General features: G+C 41.8%; 1 protein-coding gene across 4 annotated transcripts in view; it reads left to right on the top strand.

Annotated features, from left to right (window-relative positions):
- The window catches only part of VPS8 (VPS8 subunit of CORVET complex), a 90,527-nt gene that overhangs the window by 39,807 nt on the left and 22,767 nt on the right, over window positions 1-27,953 (top strand). For all 4 annotated transcript variants that reach the window (XM_082221703.1, XM_082221704.1, XM_082221701.1 and 1 more), the window contains 13 exons: window positions 2,424-2,543; window positions 3,799-3,855; window positions 5,900-5,982; window positions 7,976-8,060; window positions 8,341-8,439; window positions 12,020-12,109; window positions 13,754-13,800; window positions 17,201-17,342; window positions 18,948-19,037; window positions 19,996-20,038; window positions 22,470-22,573; window positions 23,537-23,618; window positions 24,457-24,539. In XM_082221703.1, the coding sequence (XP_082077829.1) occupies window positions 2,424-2,543; window positions 3,799-3,855; window positions 5,900-5,982; window positions 7,976-8,060; window positions 8,341-8,439; window positions 12,020-12,109; window positions 13,754-13,800; window positions 17,201-17,342; window positions 18,948-19,037; window positions 19,996-20,038; window positions 22,470-22,573; window positions 23,537-23,618; window positions 24,457-24,539 (1,125 nt within the window). The remainder of the gene's footprint in view (window positions 1-2,423; window positions 2,544-3,798; window positions 3,856-5,899; window positions 5,983-7,975; window positions 8,061-8,340; window positions 8,440-12,019; window positions 12,110-13,753; window positions 13,801-17,200; window positions 17,343-18,947; window positions 19,038-19,995; window positions 20,039-22,469; window positions 22,574-23,536; window positions 23,619-24,456; window positions 24,540-27,953) is intronic.

Raw genomic sequence — 27,953 nt, 5'->3', positions numbered from 1 at the left:
ACAACTGCTGCTGCTGCTGCTGCACACTGGATTTTCATCATCATCAAGCTATTCACTATGACCCCAAGGTTGTCATCCTAGTTGGTCACCATCGGTTTATACACCATTAACATATATGTAAAGTTAATATTTTTTCCTGCAATGTGCATCACTTTATACTTGCTTATAATGAATTGCATTTGCCATTTTACTGCCCATTCACCCAGTTTGGATATATCCTTTTGGTGTGCCTTGCATTCTCTTTTTTTCTTTTAATCGCCCTGAACAGTTTTGTTTATCAGCAGACTTTGCTACTTCACTGTGTTGACTTTATATCATTAATGAACAAGTTAAAAAGCACAGGCCCCAACACTGGCCCTTGGGGGATTCAACTTTCCTATTTTTTAACTGGTTATTGGTCTACCTCTCCTCTTATCCTATGACTGCTGAGCTTACTCAGGAATCTGTTGAGAGATTTTGTGAAAAGCTTTTTGAGAGCCCGAGTACATAGTGTAAGCTGAGTCACCTGTATGCTTGTTGACACTCAAAATTATTTTTAATAGGTTGGTGAGACAGTGTTTAACCATGCAGAAGTCATGGTGGTTCTGCTTCAGCAAGACCTGTTCAATACGTTTGGTAATTCTAGCTTTAATAATGCTTTCCACCACTTTCCTCAGAACAGACATAAAGTTAACTGGTCTGTGATTTGCCTCATCTCCTCTGGATCCCTCTTAAATAAATTCTGTTACATTGGCCACTTTCTAGTCCTTGGGTACGGACAGTAATCTTAGGGACAAGTTACATACTTTTGTTAGATCAGGGAGTCCACGTTGGGGTAGATTCTGTTTGAATCCAGATTTTCCAGTTTCTAATTTGTCTCTTGTAACTACTGTTCTCAGTTCCTCAGACTCCCACCCATACTTTGTGAAGAAGCTTCTGAATACTGCTAAAGCTTAGCCATTGTGTGTGTGTACATGTGTACGGTTCTGTAAACATTGCAGTACCACCAGAATGTTCTGAAGATGTTGGATGAAATGGTGCAGTTGTCAATCAACCTTGCCATCTTAGCTGTATCTTGGTTAGACCATGTGAGAAACTACTTAATTTAGTTGGGAGTAGTATTTCCCTTTTTCCTTTAAGCATGATTGTTGTTGTTGTTTAGTCGTTTAGTCGTGTCCGACTCTTCGTGACCCCATGGACCAGAGCACACCAGGCACTCCTGTCTTCCACTGCCTCCCGCAGTTTGGTCAGGCTCATGTTTGTAGCTTCGAGAACACTAAGCATGATACTGCATCTCAAAATGCCCTTGTTATTTTGACCCTCCTCTTTTCAGGGCACAACTATTTAAGATCTTAAGGAGCACAGCAAAATTCAGTGTAGCTACAGGTGTCCATTTACAAGTGGTTCTTGACACAGTGTGCTCTTAAGCATGTAGAAAGCAGGTTGTTCAGAACATTCACTCATGTGATGAGGAGAATTTTAATCCTAGCCACATTCGTGTCCAAGCAAAGGGGTACTCAGATTCTGCTTAGTGCTTGGCTAGATATGATAAATCTAGATTTACAAAAGGTAGATAAAATAGTTAATATGGATTTATGGAATGCTTTGTTTTAAGACACTATAACTATACTGTCTCCATGACAAATGTTTCCAAAGTGCAAAACATGGATAGGTAGCATGGCATAGTCAGGAATAATTGGGAGTATTAGCAATTCTTTTTGTACAGAATAGCAAAATTTAAGATGCTAATTGTTAGAAACCTATCATAAATAGCTTTTAGAAGAGGATTCTCACAAGTTAACATTTCTGTCTGCTCCTTGGTGAGAGAAAATGGAATTGTTTCCCCACCCCCTGATTTATGTCCATCTTCTCTCTGCCCTCTCCCATTTTACGACTATTTCTGATGAGCTGCCGAGTTGTTTCATAGACTGCACAAACTATGCCTACTGTTATCCACTGATGAGTTCAGAACAATGTCGCTGGCTGTTACTGCAAGGCAGTGTAATATGACTTCTCAGTGATAGTGCTATATCTGCTTCTTGTGATAAGGTTTCGGAGCTGATACTTACATCCAGGCCATGATGAGCTGAATTTTTTATGGCAGTGTAATGATAAATTGCTCTCCTTCAGAGTATGGGCACTGCAATGCAAGTAAAGTCATATGAATTTTGTTTGAAATGACTAATGTGCTTGCCTTGTGCTTATGTAATCTAAATATTCCAATTTAGTAATCTGGCTTTCTCATATTCCCTTTTTCTAGTAATATATTTTGGAAATCTTTATAGGATTTTCTTTATCACATTGGAATTGTATATGTGCTGCCGAAGCGAGCACTATCACATTGGAATTGGATATAGTTTGTATCCAATTATTTGTTCTGTTTCATGTATGTTAAGTGATAACATGGGATAACCTAATTAATTGAGCTGTTTCCCCTTGACTAGGTTATGGTGGAGAATTCTGATTTTACCCCCTCACAAGTTGGATGTCTCTTTACTTTCCTTGCCCGACAGCTTGCTAAGCCCAACAACACACTGTTTGTAAATAGGACGCTATTTGACCAGGTAAAAGGGGGGGGGGAGCACAAATAAAAGGGAAAGGACTGTTGCTGATTTTGTTTTTTCTTTCTTTCATTTTTTAAATTACTCAATAAAACAAAGTATATATGCTTACAGACAACTAGAAGATCATTTTTCCAGGACTATTTTGCATAATACCTATATTAAGCAATTAATATTCATTACTATGAGTATTTTGTTTACAAAGTGCCTAAAATCTCACATTATGTGATGCCATAATATAAAATGATGGGACTGTGTATCATGTCTTTCTTTAACAGTGCAAAAAATGGGATATAAAGCATGAGAAATCTGATGGCAGTGATTTTATAAAGATTAAGTGGCAACAGAGACCAAGATACATGTTGGAGGATTTAGAGAACATCAGAAAATCCAGTCTGCAGCCCAGACTTGACCCACCAGGGATTCAAATTTGGCCCTTAAAGCCATTCCCTCCAAGCTACACCCACCTGCTCCACACCAGAGATCATATGTGATGTCTGGAGCAGGGCAGGTAGAGACCCGCCTGCCAGTGCATAGTTGGGAGCCTTAAAGTGTGCTCCAGAGTGTGGACTGACAAAGGAAAGCAGACTTCAATTCCTACCAGAGCCAGTGTGGTGTAGTGGTTAGGAGCGGTAGACTCATAATCTGGTGAACCAGGTTTGCGTCTCCGCTCCTCCACATGCAGCTGCTGGGTGACCTTGGGTTAGTCACACTTCTCTGAAGTCTCTCAGCCCCACTCACCTCACAGAATGTTTGTTGTGGGGGAAGAAGGGAAAGGAGAATGTTAGCCGCTTTCAGACTCCTTCGGGTAGTGATAAAGCGGGATATCAAATCCAAACTCTTTTTCTTCTTCTACCGCTGATCAGCAGATGGGTGGTAGAGCTGAAACCTACTGTATTAACTGTATTAGCTGTATGTAGTGCTTTGAAATCCCCACAAAGCATGCGGTGCTTTGAAGTCATTGTGGTTTCAAGTCTGGCCTGTGGAGCCCAAAAAGATTTCCTGTTCTTACAGAAGATAAAAGTAGAACCTGAGACTTGTGGTTGCTATATTGCTCTCTATTTGCTGAATTCATACATCAGAAAATTAATTCCAGGCATTCTGGAGATGGGTCTACTTCTCCAAAATGGTATAGTAGTGCCAGTCATCTAGAGAATTTTCTCTCCCAGAAGCATTTGATAAGGTATATTTCTGAGATACAACAAGAAGATGCACATCTATATCCCTATCTCTGTAATCATGTTTGCTTCCCGTCCAGGTCCTTGAATTTCTCTGCAGTCCTGATGATGATTCACGGCACTCTGAGAGACAGCAGGTATGAATCCTTAGACGAATAATTCTTGCTGCTAGATTGGTGGATGGTTAGGGAAGGGAAGGTCATTGCTAAGTATGATCAGACTATCGAGCAGCAACAGTAAAACTGGCACCTCACAGATTAAGAAGTCAGCAGCTGGAGAGCAACAGACAACCTGTATGTTTATGAATGCAAACGGGCAATATCTGCATGATCGTTAGATGAACAATAGCTGAATATTTTTATAGCAATGCAGATCAGCCACACTGAAAGCACAATCTGCGGTGTGAGCAAATGCAGCTCAAAACTGCACCCATAATGCATGGGCAGCTGCCGCCAATAATACCAGTGAAGCTGATTGGAAAGAAAAGGGAGTGCGTTGCCAAGAGATGACATCTCTGTATGGTTTACTTTCCCCACCAACTTGAAAAAGAGTTTGGGATGGAGGGTGGGGAGAAAGGGGCAGCAGCAGTTATGGGGAGAACTTTGTCCCCTGCCTTGATTGTCCAATGGCAGTTCAGAAAGACACATGCAATACAGCAGCCTTTCTCAACCTGTGATGTTGGACTACAACTCCCATCACCCCAGCTAGCAAGGCCAGAGCTCAGGGATGATGGAAGTTGTAGTCCAACAACATCTGGGGACCCACAGGTTGTGAACCGCTGCAATACAGGATAACCATCCGTTCATCTAGCACAGTATAGTCTACAGTGGCTGACAGGACCCCCCTCCCCCTAGGTTTTCAGATGGGGGTGTCTGCCAGCCCTACCTGGAAATGTTGGGGATTGAACCTGGGAGCTTCTTCTTGCAAAGCAGATGCTCTGCCACTGAGAGCACGGCAGGCTGTGTCTGAGTAGGTGGAGAGGAAAAGTAGAGGAAAGTTACCTTTATGGGGCAAGGATATATGCTAACCTTAAGGTGCAGTGGTAGAAAGAATTACAAGGAGCAAGTGAACGAGGTAAGAGATGGATCAGGCTTGGAAGTGGAAAGCCAAAAATATTGATACCAAGCCTCCAAAAATACACTGATACCACAAAACTACATTATAGCTTCCATTTTGCAAACAAGCTGGGCTTTGGTCAAGACAGCTATCTGAGTCAAAACGTGATTGGAAGCTTTGGGAGAGGTGCCTATTGCCAAGCTGTACTAATTCAGATTGCAGACGTGAAGTGACATGTTTAAATGTTTACCCATAAGGAAAGTGTATGCGTATATAAAACCATGGTGACAGGGAGGAGGGTTCTAACCTAGGCTTCTTATTAAAAATGAAAGGACAGGAAAGAAAAGATTTTTGTGGGGGAGGAGGAAAGGGCCCCAACTAGAATGAAAACAATGTGTACAGTAGGATCACATCTTGGGGAGGGGGGGTTATGTTCCAGTGGGTAGCGTGTAAAGCTGAAATCATATATAGTCAAAACAACCCCCTGGAATTTCCCATGCAATATTGTGAGTTGAGGACCCGCCACCCGCTTAGGGATAAATAAGATACAAGGACACATGTATTTTAGGTTAATGGGTTAAATAAGGCCACAACTTTATTGGTTACAGCATGTGAGTGGTATTGGCTTAGGCATTGGATCAAACAATCTACACATGACTCAACCCCGTCCAGCAAAGTGAGGGCGCAGTGCTGCCGCGGCCGCTTAAGTGTGGCTAAACCCCACCCCCGAGCCAGGCCGATTGGCTGGCAGCAGGGGCGTGGCACGGGTCCCCCCCTGCTGACGCGGGAACCGGCTCCAGCTCACAACCCCTCCCCTCTGGGAGGAGGAGAGGTCTTGCTATTCTGAGCTAGTACAAGATCTTGCAAAGGTCATGTGAGTGTTTCCCATGCTTTGCATGTGTTTAACTGTTGTGATATTGGTTGGCCAGTAGACAAGCACATAAAATTGTGATTGCACGTGTTACTGAAACGCTAGCTCAGAGCTCGTAGGCACTCCGTGTAGCTCTCAGTATCTGAAAATGCTCACGTATGGGCACAATCTGCAAGTCTATAGCTCAAGAACGTTGGGAACTCTTAATTGTCCAGGTATAAACACAGCATCTAATAATTATTTAATGCTTATAGGTTCTTCTAGAATTGCTCCAAGCTGGAGGCATAGTACAGTTTGAAGAGAACAGACTCATTCACATGGCAGAAAAAGCTGAATTGTAAGGCTTTTTTGTTTTTCTGTCTCCCTTTAAACCATTTCCTATCACTTTCTTCCCTTTTATCCTGTCACCTGTCTTGCTCTTTCAGATAATCATAAAGCCACATCCTTATGGGTATCCAGACACTGTTACAGCCTTATGTGGAGCATAAACTTAATCTGGTTTTATATTGTGTAGATCCTATTGGATTTTGCAGTGGATCTCTGGCCTCCCCAAGTGTGTGTATAAACCTCCTTTGTTACCCATGGTGTGTGATGGTGCTCCTTAGTATTGTTCCTACTATAATTTCATTCTTTTGTGTTTCTCTAGTTCTACACAGATGATCCCAATAGGGTGCCTAATGGGGATGGGGCCTATTGCTCCTGTAATTTCATCCAAGCTGGCTAAGTCTGAAAGCTCCAGGCTGGCATTATCTGCAGGAAATGGCTGGATGGAACTAGGAAAAGCACATGAGGTGGTTGCTTGGCAACTGCTTTCAGTGAGCCCTCTGTTCATCCTCAAGTTGCTTTAGCATTGCAGCTAAACCTGGGTCCTTTGCACAACAGTCTAACCATGTGACAAGGTTTCTAGTATGGTCTACAGCCTGAAACAGTAAACATGTTAAGCTGACTTCTGCTGCCAAATTTTTACAAGTATATAGTGCTTCAGATCAATCCAGTCCCAGTCTGCTAGATTTGATTCTGGTATCATATACTGGGAAACATTGGAGTAGATGTGCCATAGAGAAAATATTGTACCTGTAAGTGCTGCTTCTGTTATCTTTAACCCATCCCAGGACATTATCACAGGAGTAAACACATAGCTCAAACCTGTAAGAGGGCTTAGGCTGCAATGCTATATACATTTAATTAGGAGGAATGGATCCCATTTGACTAAGAAGATATGCATAGACTTGCACTGTTATCTGCCTGGACCACTATTTTGTTAGTCCACTTGCTGCTGCTGCTGCTTTTAGTTAAAGTAATGTCACTATTCTTTTTTTAATCATGTGTTGCTTTCGTATGCTGCTTCTAGTACATTTATTATCTAGTTTTAAATGAAATTACTAAATAATAAACTACCGCCAATCCAAAAGTCTTAGAAGTCCTTTGGAAACCCCAAAGGTAAGAACAATTCCCATTGGGAAGAAATGCTTTAAGGCAGCGGTAGGGAACCTCTTTTGGTTACATGGGCCTTGTCAAATTTGGCTTACAAGGCCAATCCTACTAAGTAAGGGTGCCTGTTAAATCTCTGCTGGAATATTGGTGCTTCCCAAAGTTGGATCTCCAGCTGTTTTTGGATTATCGCTCCCGTCATCCCTAGCTGGCAAGACCAGTGGACAGGGATGATGGGAATTGTAGTCCAAAAACAGGTGGAGACCCAACTTTGGGAAACACTGATCTAGATCAGGTATTTCCAACCTTCGGCCCTCCAGATGTTTTGGACTACAATTCCCATCATCCCTGACCACTGGTCCTGTTAGCTAGGGATCATGGGAGTTGTAGGCCAAAACATCTGGAGGGCCACAGGTTGGGGATGCCTGATCTAGATGTTACTAGATTGCATATCTTCTAGGCCACCCATGTCCTGGAGGGGTCCAGCTCATTACCTGTCTCCTAGTCAGATAATTTGATTTAAAAGGAGATCTCACACACCTTGTTCTGCCTTTTCCTTTAAAAAATAATGTGGTTTAATGCTTAGAGTGTTGGACTAGGACTTGGGAGAGGAGGGTTCGAATCCTCACTCAGCCATGAAGCTCACTCTAAAACAACCACCACAACCATCTAAAGCCTCTCATATTAATAACCCGATCAGGCTTCCACTGACCATAGGTAGAATGTATACTAAGAAATTTATGAATTGTGTCTATCCTTAAAGTATTAAGACAGAAAAAGGAAAATGTATTGCTTGCAGAAGATGCGTTATGCCTGGAAGCCACATGGCTCCCTTCAGTTTCTGACACCTGAAAAAAGCTAACATCTTGAAATGAATAAATAACATTGTTTTATTTCAGCTATCAAATCTGCGAGTTTATGTATGAACGGGAACATCGCTATGATAAGATAATTGATTGCTACTTACGAGATCCGTTGAGAAAGGTAAGGCTGAATGGACACAAAAGTAATCACTGAGAGAATCCAGATGAAATCTTCACTTCTGCATGTTTTGTGAGGGGGGGAGGTACTTGATTTTCAAGGAGGCTTTGATCTGGGAGTAACCCCTAAAATACATTCTCCTTGCCATTTTGCATTTAGAAGGCAGTTCAGCATGCAATGAATTATATAGGAGTTGATTTTTAGATTTGTTGGGTTAGTACATCCATCAGATTAGTGTGTGATTTATTTATTTATTCATCCTTCCCATTTATTGACTTTAAAGGAAGAAGTTTTCACTTATATCCACAATATACTCTCCATTCCTGGATATAACACAGAAGAAAAACAGTCTGTGTGGCAAAAAGCTATGAAACACATTGAGGTATGATTTAGATTAACTGATTATTCATTTTAAGGTAAACCTAATTTATCTGCCTAATTAGGGATCTGGCAGTCAGGTTGGGTGGCATGCCCTTTTTGGGTTATTTATATTTTTAAATTATACTCTCTGCCCGGTTTTAAAAACAAAAATGGAAACCTTAAAAAAAAAACAGCTAAAAGCAATAGTTACAGCTGTTGTTTTTTTTAAAAGCACTCTAGATAATAACTTCAGTCATTATGGAACGAAAGACATAGCTATTATGGATTTATGATATTAATTGTTTACTCAAACTGGCCCATTTGTTCTAGCTGTCTTTCACTAGTCAGAATATCTTTTAATTCAGTACACACTTTGTTATTCATGCTCCCTCCAACACCATCTTCCCAGGAAGAGGTTATTAGTGAAAACTGAATTACACAAAGGGAACAAGCCATTTGTTTCTAATACTCCCAATTCTGATCCTGTACCTAAACCAGCAGTTCTCAAAGTGAATCTGAACAAGAGCATTTATTTTAGCTGTGAATAGTAAGCTTGGATGTAGAGTGAGTTGGCAGGTGATGAATTGGCCTCTTGGGTCCTTCAGGCCATTCACCATGCAGAGCAGCTTAATGCCCCTGGTAATCGGCCATCCTCAGGTCAACAAAGCCATTGTTAGCACAGTGATCAAGAATCTGCCTGGTGGGGTGAGCTCCTGTTGCTCTGTCCCAGCTCCTGCCAACCCAGCAGTTCGAAAGCACACCAGTGCAAATAGATAAATAGGTACCACTGTGGTGGGAAGGTAAACGCTGTTTCTGTGCGCTCTGGTTTCTGTCAGTGTTCTGTTGCGACAGAAGCGGTTTATTCATGCTGGCCACATGACCTGGAAAGCTGTCTATGGACAAACATTGATTCCTCGGTCTGAAGCAAGATGAACGCCACACCCCATAGACGTGTTTGACTGGACTTAACTGTCCAGTGGTCCTTTACCTTCACATATCAAGATCAGTTGGAAAATCCCATAGAGCTCTCAGCCTAGAGCTTGAAGCTAGTCCTTACCACTGTGACCATAGCAATGTATAGAAAAAGTATGGCTTTATAAGCTTTCAGAAAGAAATTTATTTATAAAATTAAAATTTCTATACCATCCTACATCCGGAAATCACAAGGCAGTTAAGAATATAAACACACACACACAATTGAATAATCCTCTTTGACATAGATTATTACTTTTTATTAGTCCTAATAATGCCATGAAGTATAAGTGAGTAACTTAGGCCCGTGATTTCCATGAACTTCCAAACTCATTTGAAAGAATCCCATTGTTAAGGTTAACAGAGTCGATGTGCAGTAAAGCAGTTGGGGGAAAAATATATTCACCAGTGTGTTGCTTTTTATACATTGGTTAAGTGCCTGTCAGTTTGACATGATAGAGTTTTATCTCTGTTACTCTTCCCTGGGAAGATGACTGGCCTTATAAGGGAAATACCTTGCCTACATTGAGGAGGGGTTCCTCTGCTTGGGAAGCAGGGGTCCTCCTCCTTTCCCTGTCAGGAATTCAGCCTGTCTAGGGGCAATGATAGATGGAGACCTATTTGCAGGACTGCTGCTAGCTTCTTGTTATGTGGGAGAAATGTAACAGTTGGTCCAATGTGTGCACATCCTCCGTGGATGTACTATACCTGAAGCTCAGCATGACCAAGAAATAGAACCTGGAAACTAGTTATGTGAGTATGAATTTGCAACATATTACAACAAGGAACGAAACAGCTATACTTCAGGCCGTGTTATGACTTTTTCCATCTTGGGAGCTATAAGAAGAGAAGAAAATTCATAAAGATATCAGCAAGGTTCATTGTGAATCCTGCTGAGTACAGCCAGAGGAGAACATTAAGAGTAAGGATGAGAAAGGAATGTATGCATGTGGAAAAAGAGAGCTGCTTTTTAGCCTCTAGGTATGTTCTCATAAGATGAAAGCAGGATTGAGTTAATTTGAATTCCACTGTCTTTCATTGGCTAATTTCTATACATGTAATCAGTATTATTTCAGGTACTAGGCATGGAAGTATCAGCTGCTAGCTAATCTACTAAAATAATACAATATGTTGAATGAAATGTATGTATGCTTATTGCTAAAACATCCCGAAAACTGGGCCTACAAACTAGTTAAGCAAAATTGTTCAAACTGGATTTAACTCTGTTGATGTCAGTGACATTCCATCTAAATACATTTTGTATATAAATAACTTGTATTGGGTCCACTGATTTTCTAGAACAGTGTTTCCCAACCTTTTTTGGGCAAAGGCACACTTGTTTCATGAAAAAAATCTCGAGGCACACCACCATGCCAGATGGGGAAAGGTCACTTTTTACTTATGTAAAAAAAAAAAAAAATAGTAACAGCATAGAAGGTAATGGTTAGGCTAGCATCCCTCTTCCAAATATGCTAGGTTTTTATTTGCAGGGACTGTTCTACATGGGAAAGCATTCAGCACTGTCATTCTCCCATCTGCCATCTGAATTGGTACTATTCTGGGTCAACTTACTCTGCTGCATGTGTAGATGAAAATGGCACCAAGTGTGGGGGAGGGGGCAGAACAGGTTTCAGATACAGGATATTAAGCATACACGTACTTCAGATTGAACTGGTTGCTTGCTTTGCAAGTTTTCATTTCCCAAATAACTGCCTTGGCAAGCGCAATACCTACCAGGCTCAACGCCGGTCTCGCGCTGCCGCTTCCCGCGCTCTCAAGGACCCGGGAGGAGGAAGGCGTGAAGGCAATCCCGAAGGCACGAAAACCTCGCGCATGCGCAGGCCTTCCGCCTGCGACAGCCCAGTAGGCCGGCCGAAGCGAGCGGCGATGGGATGTGGGAGGGAGCTCGCTCACCGCCCCGCGTGTGCCTATGTGGGGCACGTTACAGCCCCGTGACGTCAGCGCCACGCAGGCAGCCAGGCAGGCAGACGGCGAGAGCCCCGCGCTGGGCGGCCTCTCCTCGCCGCCGCCCCGCCTCTCGCCGCCCGACTCGCCCGCCTCCCTCCCACGGCACACCAGGCAACGTCTCGCGGCACACTAGTGTGCCGCGGAACACCGGTTGGGAAACACTGTTCTAGAAGAACTTTGTTCCTGTCGAAATGTGCTGAAGAAAACAACCCCAACTAATGTTACATCCAAATTCTCTAGCTGAACAAGCCTGCCTGCCTGCTGTAGTCAAATATTAAGTTGTGTGAGAAAACCAGTTCACACCATTATCCTATATGTTATGTGCTCTGAAAACAATTATCATACTGGTAACATCCTGACTATTCAGCACAAAGTTAAATTGCTTGCCTGTGCATAGATGGTAGTGAGATGGTTGTGGGAATTTCGAATAGAGAAAACCTGTATTTTTCAGCTTCCATGTCTGTTCATTGAAGAAACAGTTGTTACCACTGCGTTAACAACCTCTTATTTTTAGCTGTCACTTTATCACCTTGTTGATTTATGAACATATTTCAAACAGAATTGATTTCTGAGTGTGCCCTGTGGTATTTGATTTTACTGTATGTATAATCTCTGCATTAGTAGGGATAAAAGAACAATTATTTTTTTCAACCTTTGCACAGGAGCTGCTGTCAGTGAGTCCCTTTAAAGCAGCCGATCTGATTTCAGTTCACTTCAGTGAGCAGATTGAACAAATAATTCAGAACCTTCAGGTAACGTGTCACATGTGTCAACTCAGTTTTAAATTGAGAAGAAGTTTTCTATTAAGAGAGGGCTGCAAATTACTGCATTGGGCAGTTGCCTAAAAATTACGAATTGTCAAACCAGGACTGGGGCCGCCGAGAAAGCATGTCTCGCAAAGGAGCACAAAATCTATGCATGAGCAGTGACAGAATGACCATACTCTTTAGGAAAATGTTCTAAATTTTATTTTCTTGGGATTGCACCAGTATCTGCTCAACCGATGTGGCATACATGGCTATACTGCTGAGTCGCGAGGCTAGATCCCAACCCCTTTGACAGTATTGCTTACCTAATGCTTTCCCCCATGTTCAGAGCAAGTCTTACCCTCTTCTTTAAATCCCTCATTATCAGCCACTTTTAGGTTTTTTTTTATTGTAGTGAAAAGCTTTTCCTGAGCCACTTCAAAGTCATTTTCCTCCCCTCCTCCATTACCTCCTGCTCCTCTCTCGTAGTCCTGAAGTGTTCCTGTTAGGAAAAGCCGTTTTTGTAGTAGGGCATTTGCACAGTGTGTCCTCCTATCTGCAGCAGTTTTCAGCTTCTTTGGCAATTTGTGAAAGTTGTAGTGGCAAAGGAGCTCTCTTTCAGCCTGATCCTGTGCCTGTTGGCTTAGCAGTAAGTCCTACTAGTTTTAATTGGCATACTCCAAGTAGGCATGCATAGGATTACATCCTTAATTATATATTAGACATCCTGGAGAATGGATGGAGAGAATGAGGTTATGCTTTGCAGGATTGTATTTAAGTTGACCTCCTGCCTTTCTCCACCATACTCCATTGCTCCAGACTTTTTTATTTAATCCCTTTGAGGAAAGGCATGGAAGGCATATTGAGCTAGACTAGGGTGAAGGTCCCTAGGGAAATGGGCAGTTGGAGAATATAGCTTCTCTCATCACAGTCTTGTTGTAAAAGTCAAGCTTCTTTAAAAAAAATGGATATGAAGGTCTGTCCTCATTCTATCTGGTTTGGACAGAAGGAATCTATTCATCATTTAAAAGTTACTTTCTGGGCCAGGCATTGATACAGAGCTTTTTGAAGTCCCTAACTAGCATATTATTTTCATAAATATCCTGCTAAGTTCCTCTTCCTTTTTAGTGTGCAGCACAAATATAAATGCTCAGCCAAGACAAGGTGTTTAAAATTGTTTTTCTAAGCACTCATTACATTCATCGATGGAGAACTTGTCACTGAGCCACTGAAACAGCTGGCAAATAATTTTTTCCTGAACCAGTTAACTTAATTTGTCCCCCACTGAATACAGTCCAGCTCTTGGATAATTTTGTTACTAACATCTTAATAACTTTAAAAAATGATGTAGGAAATTAAGAGACGTCTCCTGAGTGTTAGATTGTTTTGGCCTGAATGTTTCACCTGGAGGTTTAAATAAAAGTACAAAAGGTTATGATATGATGATCACCCTTTGAAACATGCTATTTTGCAAATCCTAGTTTTATTTTCATTCATATACACAGCAGGCCTAGTTTTTTTTAGTTTCTGGGGGCATGATATGCAGTATTTTTTGTGCCAAGATGAACCCCTATTTCCATCTGATACAGTTTAAAACTGCTATATCCGTTGCAAATGTTCCATTAACTTTTTCTCCTCCTTGTTTGTCAGGATCAATGTTTGCTTTTCCAGTTTTTGAGGAGCCTCCTTGACCCAAGGTATGTATACAGATTGCAGATTCCATTTTGATTTTTTTAAAAAATGTTTTTATTCCTTTTTAGGTTACTCCGTTTTAGTTTTTGGAACCAAAATATTTCCATTAGCCTTTTGTTGCAGATGTTAATGAACAGAGGCAACATTTGTTTCTGAAAATTTATAAGATCCTTCTTTTCGAGGCAACAGTTTTCTCAAGCGGAGTGGGATTGTGTTAGTGTCTGATAGCGTTCTTCCTTGCTATTGAATCCTCTAACCACCAGGCAACACTCGCTGCAGAGTGCCAAATTTTAACTGAATCAGCATTTCTAAAGTAGTTAATTTTGGTCATCTTACTTGGGGTTTTTTGCAGTATTTTTATGCATTTGGTGAAGTGGTAGGGCTTTGGAAGACAAAGATAGGAAACACATTCCCATCATTTCCTTTTTAAAGAGGGATTGGGCCTGCTTGTTGCCCCCTTCCCCCCCAGCTATATGTCAATCCTTACCCACTTCAGTGCCATGCCACTCAGCACTTTGCTAAGCATTCTGGGTTGTTGTTTTTTAAAGAAACACAATTCATGGGATGCCTTTTCAACTTCAAAACCATTGCATTGATTGGCCCTGCAGTTCTTAAATTCTTAGATGGATTATAAGCCTACTTAAGTGTGTCTCTTTTTCTTTTTACAGTGAATATATAACAGGGGGAGAGTGGCTTCAGGTCTAAGAACTCTTTGCCTTTGTGTCTTTTTTTAAAAAAAAGCAGTTTCTTAATTCTTTTAAAGTAGCTTTAATTGGGCACTCCAGTTATTCACATTGCTTTTGTAATTTATAAAATCCCTCTTTATACTTTTTGAAAACCTCTGCTTAAGCTTTGGAAAATCACATGTATTAGAGATGCAGGGCCAAGGCAGTGGATTTGTAGAAGAGAACTGGAACCAGATTTGGCAAGAAATGCCTGTTAAGGGGACTGTAGTGTAGGAAGCAAAGATATACAGTAGGCCCACAACTTACACAGGGGTTATGTTCCGGGAATCACACCTGCAGCCAAAATAACATATAGTCAAAACCCATTGGGCTCAATGGCGCGTGGGACTGCCAAAGTCATTTTCCCCAGAACCCTGTCTCCTCTTTTAATTTTTTTTAGATTTCTTGCCATGCACATAAAGTTGAATATGCACAAGTTAAATGCATGCAAGTAAATGCAAATGGTTCCTGGGAGATAAACATGTATGCTTGGAAAGGATAACGCCAATAAGCACAGTGCAATAAGCTGCAAGCCTGACAAGATTTTGCCTCCAGTTGATTTTGATTTAGCTATTCTAGCTACCTTCTCAGATATTTGTTGTTGCTAGTGCATTACTAGCTGATGGTCCAGCTTGTTTGCCCCAGCACTTTATTAAAACAATCAAACAGAGTACTGAAGCAAAATGTTCTATCCAAACATGGGCAGCTATAGAAGCTACATCGCCCACTTATCCACCCAGAAGACATTGACCCAGATTCAGTGTTTTCTAATTGCCGTTGCAAGGGTTGTTGCGTTAGTGTAAGGGCAAGGATAATGTTTGCACTGGATTTCATACTGCACAACAGTTGTGCTAGCAGAAGCATGATGTGCAAAAAGTTGGCACTGCAGGAAGCATTGGGGCTACAGCAATATGTTGTGCATCCAGCCATGAGAACCATGTTGGCTTTCTGCACCTTTCATTGTGCAAAACTAAAGCAGCTGGTCCACTGCTAAGAGATTTTCACTTAGGGCTGTGTTGAATTCATCCCATTGTTTTCATCAGATTGTCTGCTAGACAAGGCTTCTCTGTGATGACTTGCCTCCCTAGAGACTGAAACATATAGTACCATCTGTAGCCTCATTCTGGTTCCTGTCACAGAGATTCTGTGCCAGCACAACCACATCCAAGAGGGGGCTGATTCTGGCGTTAAATCTCTGCTAGGAACTAGGATGCCATGATCACCAATGGAAGCCATTTCTGGGGGCCTCTGTGCAATCAAGTAACACAACTTTCCATTTTGTGTACCACTTGTTTGTAAGAGGAAATGTCATTTCAGAGAAAATTACATTTTAAACGGTGTGCAGGTTGCTTATGGGAGTTGTAGCAATATGCTTTGTGGTACAACTGCTCATTGGTCATGGGCAAAAGCACTCCTGGCTGTGTTTATTTCCCAAGGCAATTTTATACCTCCCCCCCCCCAATCTCCAGTCAACTGGCCTTGTACCAATTTTAGAATAAATCTCTGGCTAAATTAAATGTGCCAGACTAATCCCCTCTGTAATTCCAGTCCCTTCATTGTAGTTACACCACAGCAAGGAATCTAGCCCAAATGCGCTGTCACGAAATCCTCTCTAGTTCAGACAATAGGCTACTCTCTTCAAGATAAAATCTGTTTTAGTAAAATGTTAGTAAAATCACCATCTGGGGTGAAAGACGAACATGCACACTGATATGAAGGCAAATGTTTAGCTTGTGAATATACTTTCTGCTCTGATAGTTTTCCAAGTTTGCCTCTATATCAAATGATATCCAACATATTAACCTGTTTTGAAAAAACAACAACCGTGGACCTTCTGTTTTGTGCACTGCAACTAATATGCCCTATATCCCTTGTGGTAATGCAGTACACTTTAGCCTGCTTTATGTGACTTTCCACAGTTTTCCAGTGAATAAACCTATTAAGATTTTTCTATTCATGCTGAAATCATTGGCTATATTTCAGCCTTCAAGTCCATATATATTGCTTCCATCTCCTATGATCTAGTGGTTAAGAGCGGTAGTCACGTAATCTGGGTAACCGGGTTCGCGTCTCCGCTCCTCCACATGCAGCTGCTGGGTGACCTTGGGCCAGTCACACTTCTGTGAAGTCTCTCAGCCCCACTCACCTCACAGAGTGTTTGTTGTGGGGGAGGAAGGGAAAGGAGATTGTTAGCCGCTTTGAGACTCCTGAAGGGGAGTGAAAGGCGGGATATCAAATCCAAACTCCTCTTCTTCTTCTTCTTCCCCCCTCGTTTCTGTTCCTCTTATTTCTGGCTTTGCTGTTTGGACCCAAATCACTTTACATGAACTGGTAGAAGCCAGTCATACTTTATGCCATGAATACTAACAATAAGACTTAGTCCAGTCCAGTGGGGGCAGAGCCACCTTCCTGGCACTGGTGTTTCTTTTGGTTAGCAGGGCAGAGGTGATGCAGAGGTTGTGTGAATGTGCTTGTGGGAGCATCAGATCAGTGGTCCTGCCAGTGCACAAACACATCCCTAACACAGCCAATGCCCCAGCCATATTCAGGTCATGGGACGACTGCCCCACCTGCAGCACTACAGTGTCAGTCTCCTGTTTTGTTGCCTACTCTGCACAGTCTTCTATGTTTGTCTAAAATGTGTCAGATCCCAAATGCAATATGCCATTTGTTGTTTCAGGGAAGGTGTCAATCAAGAGTTGCTTCAGCTTTCTCCCTTCGTTACTGAGCAGTTTATTGAGTTGCTGTGTCAGTATGATCCTGAACAGGTTTTAGAGACTTTGCAATTCCTGGAGTCCTACAGGCTGGAAGAGGCAATTCAGGTAAAGTAGGAAAGCTTAGAAATTGGGCTGGAATTGGAGGGAAATAGAAGTTTTGTAAAAGCTGTTTTCACTTGTCGGCTAGGCCCTTTCACATGGTATGTGGAAGAATAGGCATCGGTGACAAAAGGGGTTGCAAGGATGCGTCATTGGCCCCACTCACCATTGGCCCCACTCATCATTGGCCCCACTCGCAGTCTTGCAGCTTCCCCCAGCCTTGCTCCTGATTTCCATGCATGAGGTGTAGATGTCTGAGGCAGGCAGATCAATCTGTGCGAATCTCTATGGGAGCTGGAATCCTGTGTGATCTGATTCCTAACTCCCAAGATAGCCTGCTTGGGTAGACTTCCCCAGCTCAGACATTGGCCTCTAATGCATCAACACACGGGCAGGGGCAGAGAAAGCTGGTTTTCAGAGGCCGGACCAGTTGCAGGGCTCGAAGTGCCCTTTTAATCATGTGATGCTCTTTCAGTCCCCTTCACCTGCTCTGTCCTCTCCTATGCCTAACTGTGCTCAAACCTGGACCAGTTCTTACAGCTAAGCATAAGTGGGAGGTTTCTATCTGGGACTAGTGGGAGCCAATTTAACTTACGCATGCCTTGATCATGCTGTCCTGTATGCTGTAGTGCTATTAGGTTGTTGACACTGTACTCAAGTTAATCAGCAGTTTCCTGGTTTAGCTTCCAAATGGTTTTAGCAATAGCTTCTTTTGTTTGGGATGAGACCCCGTTATTTTTTCAATAGGTGAAGCTATTGCTATGGCAATCTCAATATCACACAAGACTACAACTGATGAGGCTTCATAATACATTCTTGAAACTAGAATGCTCTTTTATGATGGGAAAGGCCTTTGAAATTCTTGGGGCCAAAGTACATTACTCAAGAGTTCTGTGGAAATTTCCCCTGATCTTTTTTAAAAGCAAGAGTAGCTCCTTGAGTACAGGGACACGGGTGGCGCTGTGGGCTAAAGCCTCAGCGCCTAGGGCTTGCCGATCGAAAGGTCGGCGGTTCGAATCCCCGCGACGGGGTGCGCTCCTGCTGCTCGGTCCCAGCGCCTGCCAACCTAGCAGTTCGAAAGCACCCCCGGGGGCAAGTAGATAAATAGGTACCGCTTACCAGCGGGAAGGTAAACGGCGTTCCGTGTGCGGCTCTGGCTCGCCAGAGCAGTGTTGTCACGCTGGCCACGTGACCCGGAAGTGTCTCCGGACAGCGCTGGCCCCCGGCCAATAGATGTGAGATGGGCGCACAAACCCCAGAGTCTGTCAAGACTGGCCCGTTCGGGCAGGGGTACCTTTACCTTTACCTAGCTCCTTGAGTAGGGAGGGAAGGTAGGCGGAGATGATGTGCTTTGCACTTTCCATTTTTACCATTTTTCTCCACTGAATCCCCACCTTCAAGTTTGTCCTCTCTCTCTCTTGCTATACTCACCAGGCAGAAGAAAAATATATGGGAACCACTGAATGATTACTTACACTAGAATATTTATAGTATAGCAACTTGAGGGTCCTGAGGTTGTTACCTGAAGTCTGTTTTTTAAATACCCAAACTCTCCCTCTCTTTTAATATAGAGAGCATAACTAAAATCACCTTTGTATAATTTTTGTTCAGATCACACAGAAATACCAACTCCATGAAGCTTCTTCCTATCTACTTGAGAAGAAAGGAGATATTCATGGTGCCTTCCTAGTTATGCTTGAGGTATAGTTGTCTAGAAACTACTTTGAAACGCTTCAGTCCCTTTCTGCTAATAACTAAGAACAAGTACCTGTTTTCTAATGGTAAGAGGTGTTCGGCAGTGAAACAGACTCCCTCAGAAGGTGTTGGGCTCTCCTTCATTGGAAGTTTTCAGCAGAGGTTGGGTGACTGTTTGCCATGGATGCTTTAGTTGAGAGTCCTGCATTGCAGGGGGTTGGTCAAGATGGCCCTCAGTGTCACCTCCAGTTCTACAATTCTGTGTTTACCTCAGCTTATTCCACATCTCGGAAGACATTTTGCCATATTTTCTCCATATACAGTCATTTACATATTTTAGTCCACATTTTTATGATAATAAATACTATCTGTTTGATTATAACTTTAGATTTGGAACTGGAAACCTTTACAGGGAAGGATTAACCCTTCTCTAACCCCAAAAACATGTCTAATGCCAAATAACTCAGTTTACCTGATGCCATTATTTTGGCTGTTTTCTCACAACTGCTAGCAGCAGCATTGAGGAGCAGGAACACATTGTCACTTGAGTTAAACTACACGTTTGGACGTCACTCTAAAGCAGGTGTGGGGAACCAGACTCTGGCCCTCTAGATATTGCTCAACTACAACATCCCTCATCCCCAGTCAGCCTAGCCAGTCTTGGCCTTCAATCAGCCACAGAATTAGCACTTGAGACCCATACCAAGACTGTAATGGTCCAGTAGTAGAAGAACATTAGGGGAAGTAAGCTAAATCCCAAAGTACGGCTCTTGTGCCCCTTGTTCATTCCAAAATGAAAGGAATGGAATTGCTGTTAACTATGAGATAATGCTGATTGTACCAATTGAAAATAAAAAGGTGGCTACCTTATCTGGTAACTTTAAGGGGGGGGGCAGAATAATTGGCAGTAGGAAATCCTGTATGAAGGCCTTGTGAGTTCAACTGATTATGTGTTTTTCTGCAGTGGCTACAAAGCAAGTTGTTGACACTTACATGTGAAGATGAAAGTAAGTTTTAAAAATTGAGCTTTCCTCCTTTTTCCAGGAAATGTGACTTTTTTTGAAGAGAGTAAAACTCGAATAATATCAAGCTGAGAATAATAGAAGAATTGATTAGCTTTTTATTGCTCTGTCAGAGCAAGTCTAGACCACGTCCCCTTGACAAAGATGATTGCATTTTATCTCTTGCTTCAGTGTTACTAATCTTCATCACACACACACACACACACACACACACACACTCCTCCTGGATTAATGGGCTTGAGATTGTAACGTGTTTTTAAAGTAAGAAATGCTGAATTTGCACACGTGCATCATACCAGGCTGGGCACGAACACATGGCACACACTGGCAAATGCCCCTGCAGGGGGGAACCACTGCTGATGCTGGATCTGGCCACGGCCCATGTTCCTTTATGTAACCCCACCACCATTTTAATCCCCCCCGGAATTTAATGTGTGGGTCCAGCCACATGGGTCTAGCGCTCCAGTCTGCATTGCCATTGGGCCGTGGAAAAATCATGAAAGTAGATCACATTGACAAAAACGGAGGTTGTTCTGGCTTGTGCTTCTTTTTATCATGCAAATATTATCTGTTGCTGGTAATTTCTGCACTAAAACCGTTTGGTGAAGGCATTTTAGAAATGTCATAAATGGCCCAGGGAAATAAATGGCTGATTTGGAGATGCTCTTAGGATTTAATTTCAAAGGGAAGTCTGATCTAGACATGCAATGAAGAATAAATTCTGACTTCTCAGACTACTCTACTGCAAACCTCATATGTTTGCTGTCCATGTGGTTCTAGTTGGCAAGAGTTTTATACCATGGACCCAATTTCACCATAGGAAGCTCCTGTCACTTAGCGGTATAAGCCTGGTGCATATGCTTAGAGTTACAGCAGTTCTCGCTATCTAGCAGAGTTGTATGTCCGCGCCCTTCCACCATGCACATAATGTAATGCAGGAGGCACACAATCCACATGGAGATCTGCTTTGCATGTTCCTTACCTTTCGCAAAACAAAAAGCGGGAAGGAGAAGATTGGACTGACCCAGGCTTATGTGCCTACTTCCTATGCAGTCTTCATCTCACACAAGTAAAGTTAAAACGGGCTGTCAAACAGTTGTTTGAAAATAATGAACTGAATATATTTTTTATGAGAAACTGTATTGCTTACAAAGAAAAAAATAAATGAGAAAAGCATGATTGAATTTATCCAAGAAGCCAAATGTAGTCAGTCAGTTCACATTTAAAATATATCTTAGAGCTTGTCTTTGCTCTGTAGTAACTTGGCAGAATGCTATCATAAATGAATTAGGTAGTTTAAGGTGAACATTTATTTCAAAAAGATTGCCTGGGCCTTTTGGGCGTTTTCTTTTGTATTTCATAAAATCAGCTCAAAGCAAATGTTTGTAGCAACACAAGATCACCTCCTACCAAATTTAAGCAGCCATGGAACACAGGCTAATGTAATTCATCCCATAATCTCCCTAACCTAATATAAGGTTTTCTAAACATCTTTTGGATATTGTGACAGACTGGACAATTTAGGGATGTAAGACCCTCACTGCATGGATAACCATTATGACTTTGTTATTGAATTAAATGATTTTAATAGTTGTATAAACAATAATAACAGTAACTTATGAAGAACGTTGGCTTAAAGCATCTGTTTTCAATGAAGAGATAACTGACTCATGTGGCATCTGAGCCAAATGTTATAGGCATGTCTGTATGGTTATTTTACAGAGCTCTCCCAGTCATTGTGGGACGTGGGTGGCACTGTGGGTTAAACCGCAGAGCCTAGGACTTGCCGATCAGAAGGTTGGCGGTTCAAATCCCCGCGATGGGGTGAGCTCCCGTTGTTCGGTCCCTACTCCTGCCAACCTAGCAGTTCAAAAGCACGTCAAAGTGCAAGTAGATAAATAGGTACCGCTCCAGCGGGAAGGTAAATGGTGTTTCCATGTGCTGCTCTGGTTCACCAGAAGCGGCTTAGTCATGCTGGCCACATGACGTGGAAGCTGTACGCTGGCTCCCTCGGCCAGTAAAGCGAGATGAGTGCCGCAACCCCAGAGTCTGTCAGGACTGGACCTAATGGTCAGGGGTCCCTTTACCTTTTTACCAGTGGTAGAATAGCAGCAGATCACCAACAAGTAATAAACAGTATAGGTGAAGTTGCTCATATTGGAGAAGGATAAATAAAACCCTAAACAGCCTGGTGTGTGTGTGTGTGTGTGTGTGTGTGTGTGTCCTGTCCTGAAGTTTTCCCTCTAAAATATTAACTTGTTCCATGGGAAGCTCCCTTATTTTGACGTGGTTGTGAGGGTATAGAACAAACTTAATTTACAGTCAAGTTATGTGATTATTCCCCCCCCCATTGATTTTAGCTGTCTGATTTAACTGCCAGATTAGTATCTAATTGCTATTTCTTCCTTAAATCAAGGTTCAATAGAATTTCCTTCATTAAAGGATATTGAAGATAGCTTAGCAAAAACAATTGCACTTTGCCAGAGGAATTCACACAAGTTAAATCAACCACAGCGAGAGGTAAGAAGTCTAGGAAGTGCTTGGCTTGTTTTCCATTAAGCTCATCTTATTGTAACTGGGGGTCTGCTGTGAGAAAGATGCATCTAGTTTCCCCCTCCCCCTCTATAACATCTAGTATTTTGAGTTGTGACATTGCGAGGCACCAAGTTTCCCTGACCCCCCCCCACCACCATTGACAGCCGTTGATATGGGGTGGGGATATGGAAAGCAGAACATCATGACTCAAGAGAAGTTATGGTAGTTATTGTAGAGGGGGAAAGGGGTTGCTTGTATGGTGGTTGTTTTCAGCTACAACCTTAAGTTTACCATAACATCTAGTTTCAGTCTAACAACCTCTTGAGCACCCTAGGATTCCCCATGTCTGATTCAGGTGTATCCTGTACAAAAACCAGATAAGGTTATTGTTCTAATACTGGCAATTGTACTGTTATCCTCTAGTATATTTTGTATTTATAGTTTATTTAAGATGTTTTAATCTACGTTGGAGAGGTTTGCTTAAATGTAAGACATATATAAATTGTCTTAATAATAATTAGTACTTAATAATAGTTTGACCAGAGGTCAGATGGAGCCAGCCAATGACATTTTGCTCCCTAAGGCAAAGAGCAAGATGGCTGCCCCCTTCCCTATTCCACATACAGAAGTTGACTGTATTGAAAATTTAATCTTTCTTCCACTGAAAATGAAATAGCATCCTCCACAGCACCTGAGGCACCTAGCTAGCTTAGGCTCTCAGGACGGACTATGGCATATATAGCTTTGTCCTTTAATAAGGGCAGTGACGCAGGGTGGGGTACTGGAGCAATAACCATGGGGCTCCCAATCCTGTCCTGCACAAGCGTCTGCCATCAGATGCACTTGCCTCACTCTGCCTAGTGGCAGGGCCAACTCCTGGGCCAAACTATTGCCTGATTCAGGTCTACGGACTGGCACTCATGGAATTCCATTTTGTTTCTTTTTTAGGCACTGTGGTTTCCACTCTTAGAAGCAATGATGTCTCCCCAAAAGTTATCCAGTTCTACTGCGCTGTTTCATTACTCTGAATGTAAGCACCAAAATATCCATAACGATGTGTACTTCAGACCCTGTTTTCTGAAGCCAAATAATTGAGAGTGAGAATGTGAATAGCTTTGCCACTGAGCCATAACACTAACAATTCAATAATTGGCAGTGCATATAAAATACATCAAAAATGTAAGCATAAAGCTTATCAGTAGGCCAGATGACAACATCCTATACCTTCAAAATAGCTCCAAAACTGATTTCACTGGTGCCCAGCAACTCTCTCCCTCCCCAAAATCTTGAACACCTTGTCAGAAAAGACCAGAAATCCCCCTCACAGTTCTTCTAGTGACAGCTCCCAGATGAAGACTCCTAGGGCAGGAGGGTTTTGTTCACCTTTTGTTCAGGAGGGTCCTCCAGTTCACAGCTGTTATGTCATGAGTGCATTTGCATATTGGCTTCTGTTTCTATACTCTGTAGCTTGGTTATTTCTCTCTGTTCCTCTTTTCCATAGAAACAATAATGAATTATTTGAGCATTGAATTATGTGTGGGGGTATGACATGGGAAACATTTTTCAACATTAAAGCTTCAGGAGCTCTATTTTCCTTTGCTTTCAGACGTAGATACTGAATTGCCCTTCTCCCTGTGGATATAATATTGAGGAGTTTCTGTGGAAATACCTCTCAACTGGAGAGCATTTGTTTAAGGCACCACAGAAATTCATCTGAAATTAAATAATCACAGAAAAGAATTGTCTCCATTCACCATCCACATGCACCAGAGAATCCATTTTCTATTAGATATCGTGACTTAAAAACACACACACTGGAATAGCATTTGCTCCTGTTAGTTATGACTCTGATGTTTTTTTTCTACCAGTTTTGAAGAACTTGACAATGCAAGTGTTGAACAACATGGCAGCATTCATTGCCCTGCCACTGATCTTGCAGAAAATTCTACAGGTGAGATGTAGAGATAATGTACTGATAATGTATTTTTAAGTGAAATATGCCTTTATATGTACATGCTTAAGTCGTGGTATAAAGTGGTATTACTTATTTGCCTGATACGTTGTGTTAATATCTGTGAATTCATCTCATTACATCTAGTTTTGGGGGTGGTGGCAGAGGGTGTGTTGAGTAAAGTCAAAGTTGTACAGTGAGAAGGTTTGATGTTATTAAAACAGCTGCTTCCAATAGGAATTGGGATGGGTATTTTGTAGCCTTTTGTAGAAAATAATTTTAAAATTGCTAAGACTTTCATACTTGGAGTAAAGTGAATCTGAGAAAAAAAATTAGAGGTAAGTGAAGGACTGAGGTTCAAACTAAATGTTGCATAAGTTTTTGTCCTCTTTCTGTTACTATAAACACGAATACCTTGGTGAGTGGAGCTCGTGCTTTGCATCAGGGGTTACCAATATGGTGCCCTGAAGTCTTCCATGGCACCCATGAAGCCTCTGTGTCCTCTCCCAGTTGCTACCCCCTTGGTCATGAGGGAAGGACTGGCTTGCCCAGTTTGGCAGAGCCACAGCAATAGCCTCCCAGCAGCAACATCACTTTCATTTACTAGGAGAGGGAGAGGTAAGGTGGTGGCAAGGTCAGGGCTTCACACGGACCGTAGAAGAGCCAATCTGATGCACTTATATAGCCCCAAGTGTACTGCTGTCTTCCCCCTCTTAGTACAAGTGGCAGCAATGCTGCAGTTCTTCCCCACTAGATGCTCCACTCCTGAGTCGAGGTGGTTACCTTTTTCTCCCTTGAGAAGTAACTAGGGAAAGTTACAGGGTCTCTGTACATTCCTTCATAGGTGAACAAAACTGACTGGAGAAGGTTTGTTCTGATTTCTGTATTTTGCATGTTTTGCATTGGAAGATCAATAAAACATAATTAAAACAAACAGAACACATTTCAGGGTGTTCCATTTGCATTTTATAAAGCACGTAAGAAACAATGCATTTGTTAGCTCTTAATCCAACAAAGCCTAACTTTAAATGGCTTTCTCATCCCCATATTTAGTTTTGCCCAAGCCATATTTGTTTGCTGTCCTTTTATTGGAAAACGTTTTACAAAATCAATGCTCCCTGCTGGAGATACAACCTAAAGAAGAAGAAGAAGAAGAAGAAGAAGAGTTTGGATTTGATATCCCGCCTTTCACTCCCCTTCAGGAGTCTCAAAGCGGCTAACAATCTCCTTTCCCTTCCTCCCCCACAACAAACACTCTGTGAGGTGAGTGGGGCTGAGAGACTTCACAGAAGTGTGACTGGCCCAAGGTCACCCAGCAGCTGCATGTGGAGGAGCGGAGATGCGAACCCGGTTACCCAGATTACGTGACTACCGCTCTTAACCACTACACCACACTGGCTCTGTGTCCAGATTATGTGCCTTGCTTGTGGCCTCTACTAAAACAGAAGCCTGCTGTTGTGTATCAAATAATGGCTTTTAGAGTTACCTTATATTGAAAACATGATTCCCCTGAGATGCACTACAGCTTCTCTGTGGATGATTTATAATACCAAATCTCATGATATCTAGGTTGATAATATTTTTGTAAAATTGCTATCTAGCATTCCTTCAGTTCTTGGGAGAAATACTACTCTGGGGACATGAACTGGCACTGCTTTTATTTCATCTAAATTACAGCTGCCTTTCTCCTCATCCTAATCACTATTACCAGTTTCTAGTTTCTGCTTCTAAAGGCAAAGTGTGGATTTGATACCTACTTTCTTTTGCTCTCCTGTCTCTAGTTTTCAGCACCATTGATTTTTTTGTTTTAGTTGTATTTTGGACCTCAGAACAATAGTTCCCATACCAAAGTGTCTTGCTGTCAACTGTAATTTATAGACTAGGTAAAATACCTTCCCTAGCATAGGTCTAGAATCAAAACCTGAAGAATCTGATTTAACAAGCTTTTTATTAGTTTGAGCTACAGCGTTTACATGAGGATAAAAGTCCTTGGTACCAATCAGTTCGTTACAGGAGAATGATCTTATTTGTTACGGATTTAGAAGACCTAGCAGCACAACTTACTTCCTATGCCCCATTTTCATTTTCAGAATAGGAGCCATTTCTTGATCTTGTGTTTGCTTTAATGATAACTCTCTGAGACGGCATGTGTCAGGCTGCATATGTGCAGCACAATTGGTTGGGGCCTCACTTTCTGTTGGTGTTGTCAGATGCTGATGGAAATAATTACTTCTGGTTTTTTTTAAAAAATGATATTTATTACTTTTCGAACAGTTTCAACACAACACGACAAACAAACAAAAAAAGAAAAAAGAAAAAAAGAACAATACAAATACAATACAGAAACACTGCATACAAAACAAAACAAAAACAAACAAAAACAATTTAAAAACACCTCAAACATTTTCAATATCTTATCTTTCATTTGCTTATTTCCAACGACCTCCTCTCACCTCCCTTTTTGTATTCCACTTCTATTAATTGTTTCAGCAATTCCTTTCCATCTTCCTCTGTTTTCTATCCTATAATTATCTTAACACATTCTTGCCTTATTTTTTCCTTTAATTTTCTGTTAATCTATTTATACTTAATTCCTTATAACATTTCTACTAAAGCCATATAACTTCATTCCAACATTCTTCTCACATTCAATAATTTTACAATATTTCTATAAATAGTCTTTAAACTTTTTCTAGTCTTCTTCCCCCGACTCTTCTCCCTGGTCTTGGATCTTGCCAGTCATTTCCGCCAATTCCATATAGTCCATCAACGTCATCTGCCATTATCCAACACTTCAGTGCTTTCAAGAAGCAACCATTCTCTCAGCCAGCAAAAAGCAGATGGTTCACAACAAAGTTTAGGGGTCTGGCAGGGCAAGTCCACCTCCTTCTTTGGCATCCGTCAATATCTTAAATTTTACTCGAGGCTTCCTGCCCTGCCAAACAAATCTAGAGACGTCCCTCTGCCACCTCCTGAAACAATCCATGCCATCCAAAGCTTGCAATGTTTGAAACAAAAGCAACATCCCCGACAACACAGCAACCCTCATCCCCACCACAGCAACTCGGCCCAACAATAATAACTTCAGATTTGTCCATATTTCCAAATCCCCCTTCTCTTCAATCCAACGTCCTTCACAGTTATCCTTGAATAAATTCACATTTCTGGCGGTCATACTAACCCCTAAATACCTCTCTTTCTCAACCGATGTTAGTCCTGTCTCCTTCTGAAGCTCTGTCAAGCTTTCCTTTTCCTCAGGTAGGGCTCTGATCCTCAAATTCATCTGTTTCTCTTTAAGTTAAATCATAACCAATGTCAGCTTATGTAAATCAAGTTGTCCTTGTATGGATGGGGCGCTCTCTCTCTCCAGTTGTGTTACTTTACATTCAGCAGCAAGGGTTTTCTCCTTGACTT

The sequence above is a fragment of the Podarcis vaucheri genome (assembly GCF_965113315.1).
Source record: "Podarcis vaucheri genome assembly, chromosome: 5".
NCBI lineage: Eukaryota > Metazoa > Chordata > Lepidosauria > Squamata > Lacertidae > Podarcis > Podarcis vaucheri.
The sequence above is the reverse complement of the archived record's forward strand: the minus strand, read 5'-3'. Positions and strand labels throughout refer to the sequence as shown.